This window comes from Hibiscus syriacus, unplaced genomic scaffold (genome assembly GCF_006381635.1).
Source record: "Hibiscus syriacus cultivar Baekdansim isolate YM2019G1 unplaced genomic scaffold, ASM638163v2 tig00111848_pilon, whole genome shotgun sequence".
Taxonomy (NCBI): Eukaryota; Viridiplantae; Streptophyta; class Magnoliopsida; order Malvales; family Malvaceae; genus Hibiscus; species Hibiscus syriacus.
In genome coordinates, this window is record NW_024063201.1 from 1,752,853 (window position 1) to 1,758,287 (window position 5,435).

The following is a 5,435-nucleotide window of genomic DNA, read 5'->3' on the forward strand; positions in this document are numbered from 1 at the left end:
GCTAGAGCACATCACCGCACTACTAAAGGTTGATACTATAGACTAGTGGTAGACCGTAGACCAAGCCTTAGAGCTAGAGCGCGCTACCTGGGAGTATTTTTTGTCAGAGTTTTGACATAAGTATATTAAGGAGGCTCACGTACATAACCTAAGGATGCAATTCTCCTAGTTGACTCGGGGTAACCAACTAGTGTTTGAGTATGAGAGCTATTTTCTCCACCTAAATTGTTATGTGCCAAAGTTCATGGATACTAAGAACATGAGGTGTAGGAGGTTTAGGGAGAGCCTGCAGATAGACATTCATACCAACTTGGAGCCGACACACCAAGTATTTTTTGTTGAGCTTACCCATCAAGCTTAGGCAATTGAGACGGTTTAGGCTATGATAGACCATTTGATAAGAATTTTTATGAGGAAAAACTAGAGAGTCCTATAGCCATTGAGAAAATAATAGACATTATCTGAGAAGGCCAGTGACTCCTAGGGGTTGTGGAGAAATCTAGTGGCACAGTCTCAGAGGTTAGGATAGAGCTTAGATCACACGAGTGGGTCTGAGTTCTATAGGAAACCTTGCATCAGCATCAGTGGTGAGCACTACTGGATCGAAGAGGATTACGATTCATCGTAGATGCGAGTATTGTGGTAGACATATAAGTGAGTGTCATCAGGTGTCAAATGCTTGGCTACAGTTCTCTTTACCAAATCATCTGAGATTGTCCTACGGTGCAAAGTGTGGCAAGAACATCAATTCAAAGGTTGGAACCATCTATTCAGAGAGTTCGAATGTCCTCGAGGGGTGGTGTCTCTACATCTGGTTAGCACAACCGAGGTACTTCTAGATTTTCATACAAACCTATTTCAAGAGTGGCTTCGAGAAATTATGTTGTGAGAGGCAAGAGGAGTGAGACACTGCTGATATGATATCAAGTATATTTGTAATATTTTCCCCATCACTGTATTAGTGGATTCGAGGTTAACTGAACTCTTACGCACCTTATCGACCTCTATTGGCAGGCTGACATCTACTTTCTTATTAGGTGAAGATTACAACTATGCTCTCGATGCAACCACTGCTTTGTCATTTACCTCGTCTTTCCCATTAGATTTAGCAGCTGAAGACTCAACTTTACCCCTAATCCCTTCTTTTCCAGATATCTTTTTTGACAGCTCGAAAACATTATGTTCATGGGCTTTAGAAACGTTTGATCATCACCCTTTTTACCTTTTCAGGCATTGTTTTAAAACTTTTTCTTTAAACTTATAATCTTATCCATCAACAGTGCTTTCGTAACACCAGTATGAATCGATTTCTTAACAAAATCATAAAATGCATTCATATCATCACAAGGATCAACCTTTTTCTTGGCAGAGTAATCCAACATACTTTTCAACAGAGCAATCTCGTCGTCTTCACTGAATAACCGCTGGAAAAGATGCTTCTTCGTATCTTCACCAATTGTTTTCACCTCATCGACAGCTGAAGTCACGATGTTATTCCCTTTTTCCATGGCTTTCTTCATGGGTTGTTTCGCTTTCTTGGCATCCAACTCCGTCTCGTTAGGCCATTTCAATGAACAAGCCCTAACGAGAGAAGACAAGTACTTGTTGGATCCAAGGTTCTTCACGTTCATGTTATCCATGGGTTTCATCTTAAGAGGCCTGACATTCGGTGTGGTCGTGTCGGATTCAGATTTCGACTAAGACATAAATTTCTCAAATTCTTTGTTCCTTACGACAGTTGTTGCGGATTCAGACTTCTTGGGAGGTGGGTTCTTTTGGATCAATGGAGTAGACTGGGTTTAGGGTTCTTTATCATCTTTTTCTTCCTTAGATGAAGATTCATCTTCTTCTTCCTCGTAGTTAGTCTCATCGTCTAATTCAGAAGTAGAAGCGGTTGGTGGGACTTCAATGTGGTTTGAACACTTCGATGCCATCGATTTTCAATTCTAAGAAAGAGGAAGAGCGAGGCCTATTGAATGAGAAGACCAACAAAGAAGAAGAGATATGATCTTAGGATCACCGGTGAAAGATACCATGATGGAATATTAGAAAAAAGGAATAGAAACTTGAGGAATGAAGAACTATATTATTTAGTAAAGTATACAGAGATTTATTTACAGCAAAATACATGAATACAAAGGTTCTTAACTGCCCAACAACAAGATAACTACTTTAGCTAACTAATTATTAATAATCTAAAAACTATTACAACTATTTGTTTCATCTAACAAATCTCAATTAACTCTATACCTAATTTGGAAAAATGTGATTTAAATTAGGGAAACAAATATCTTTTTTTTTATTTTTATATTTTATTATTTTAAAGGAAAGAGAAATACATGATTTATGTAAAGGCACACCTACGTCCGTTTGGAATAAAAAGAAGACGAAAGAGAGCGTTTGTTACGAAACATCATGTATCCCAGGGAAAAAACCACACCATTCATCATGATTAATGCTCCAGTTAGGTATCTTAACGGGCTGGGTGGTTCAACCTCTATCATTCTTTTTAACTACACCACACACAATCATAGCTCTAACTCGATCATCACACGCATAGAGATAAAGATATGTTGATAGAACTGCTGAATGAGACTTACTGGCATTCTTTGTTGATTTAAATTTTCATTTGAATGCGATTAAGAAGGGATGATGAGATTCTTGTTTCGGGTTTAGTCCACAAAATTTGGATATTTTGGGTTTGTGAATTTTTACAGTGAGACTATTGTGATTAACTATTGATGATGAACAAAAACCAAGGGACTCGAATAAGATTGAGCTCAGATCATAGGTGATTAATTAACATATATGTATCCTATTTAGATATGTTAATTGGAACAAACAAAACCACCTCAATGATTCTCCTAAATGCCTAAATCTAATGATATAAACAAATCAAGAAAGAACTATGGTAGATGATATGAATAGATGGAAACGTTTGCTGAGGCAAGAATTGTGTGAAGCGAAGTGAGCAAATAATTTTTGTCGTGGCAAGAAAAATATGAAAGAGTAAACAAATAAAAATTGCTAAGGCAAAAATTAATTGCAAGAGTGAGTAAATAAAAGTTAGTAAGGTGAATAAATGTTCGAGTTCTGGATATAAACTAATAACCTCACACAATCAGACTTCTGAAAGAGCAATTGGGTTGGGTTTGATATGGAGGGAAATTATTCTATGCCTATGATGAATTAAATATGATGTGCCCATGCTGCCCGAAAGGATTTATTAAAATGTTCCTTGTAACACCCATAACTCGTATACGCGAACCAATATGAGTTACAGATGTCACATCATAAATTCAAAACATTTCTTTAAGTGAGCCAAGTAAAATTTTGTTTCATTCAAACATCTCAAGTTTCATAAATTGAACAATTATTATAAAATAACTATTCATAGAAAAATCGTAATATAATATTTTTGCTTACTAATTCAAAACCAGTTTCAAGTAGTGATAACAGTTCTATTTTGTTTCATAAAATAAATACGATTGTTTATCACATTTGATTTAAAACCTAAATTAATTTTATTAAAGCATAGTTTAATATCATAATTTTTATTCATACTATTAATTATATCTAATACTAACTTTATTAAAAAATTGCAGACATTTCATTCTCATATACATGTCAGCTAGAACTTTTAGAACACATTAGGATGTCACCATTGTTACATGTAAATATTTCCTTGGGGATTTATGTCAAGCTCAACTTCTTACTCATTTTATTCCTTTTTCTTATGCGTGAAAATCATCACACGCTAAGTATACACTTAATGAGGCAATTATGTAAATATTCAAAACAATGCAACATATAACTTAAAGGAATAACAATATTCAATGCAGTATAATCACTTTACTTGTATATCATCCATGATACCATAAATTAACATGATATATCCGAATATAAAGTTTCTTACTAATATACTTGCCATTTATCCTATAAGTCCGTACGCTTATTTACCTGTTTATCATTTATTAACCAATAAACCATAGCCCAATTTAAACCCTGAGGGCCTTAGGTATTTGATTCATATATATGCATTTTAGTGCTTACAGATAAGGTCCTGCCCACCATATGCATCGAAGTGCTTTACACATAAGGTTGTGCCCACCATATGCACCGAAGTGCATTACACATAAGGTCGTGCCCACCATATTCATGGAAGTGCATTACACATAGGGTTGTGTCCACCATAAGAACCGAAGTTCTTAATTGATATGCAATTGTTGCTAGACTCTATGGCATGCCAACTATACCATATCCCTCAGTGACTTACTTGGTCATATAATCTATTTTTCCATCCATGGCAAAGTATATTATCATAATTCATGATAATTATCATATATGTTCATGATAAACATCATATGTAAAGATCGATAATCAATACATTTTATATTCAACCTTTGACATATTTAGAATATGGCAAATATATGATATATGACATAAATATCAAGTCAATATAAACAAGGTAGACTTATCGCAATTCCTACCCAATGATGCATAAAACATCCATGTATAATGTTATGTAAGCATTACACTCACTTTGACATTATATAAAAGTTAAAATATAATCCTAACTACTCTTTAACTTGATCTTTTACTTTCAATTAGGTTAAATCCCAAAATTTGTCATAATTTCATATCCTGGCAGTTTGCAAATAAAGAAATATTATTCTATATTACTATACCCTTTAAAAATTATTTTATTTATACTCTTGGAATCTAGACTCAAATACTAATCTATCTATATAAGGAACTCCTTCTAGTTCAATTTGTACAATTTATGGTGAATTTTCAAAGTTGACCAACAATCTGTTTTGAGTATAATATGTTGCCCAGTTTTCTGACCTATCATAGGTTAAAAATTCATATTTTTTGTATATACCTCAAAATCATTTTTTTATTATAAACAAAACTAGACTGATATAAGAATCCAATGGTATAAAAAGCATTCTTTAATCATTTTGTATAATTTATGGTGATTTTTCTAAACTTACTGTCCATAACTGAACTCTAAGCAAATTTCAAAAATTTGCATTTTTAACTTGTTCACTAATTTTATTAGGTGACCAAAATACATACATATGCATGCATAAAAAATCACATAACATTTTAGGAGTCACTCTTTGCCACAGTAACTCTGTCACTGGCTCATCGTAAGCCAATGTTTATTCGATAACATAAGTACAAATTAAATTTGCACACACCTGGTGTCCTCAGCTTTCAAACTTCCCTTAGGATTTCACATTCCATCCTTAATCTTTTCCTTAATTTTGATATTGCTTGAACATGATTTCAAGTACAAAATCTAAATAAGCATCATTACCAAACATATACAAATTCAAACCAAATGTTAGAAACTTACGAACATAGGCATACTTTGGAAAATAAATTCCTAATAATTTTTTCGATGCTTATTCGATATAATTTCTATG

At 33.7% G+C, this 5,435-nt stretch overlaps 1 protein-coding gene and 1 pseudogene across 1 annotated transcript; both read right to left on the reverse strand.

Annotated features, from left to right (window-relative positions):
* Positions 1-858: 858 nt before the first annotated feature.
* On the reverse strand, positions 859-1,934 carry LOC120172283 (annotated as a pseudogene).
* Positions 1,935-2,360: 426 nt separating this feature from the next.
* On the reverse strand, positions 2,361-2,606 carry LOC120172284. Its single transcript, XM_039179775.1, has 2 exons — positions 2,601-2,606; positions 2,361-2,513 (listed from the first exon to the last, which is right to left on the reverse strand). The coding sequence occupies exons 1-2, from the start codon at positions 2,604-2,606 to the stop codon at positions 2,361-2,363; spliced, it is 159 nt and encodes a 52-aa protein (XP_039035706.1).
* Between the last annotated feature and the right edge of the window lie 2,829 nt (positions 2,607-5,435).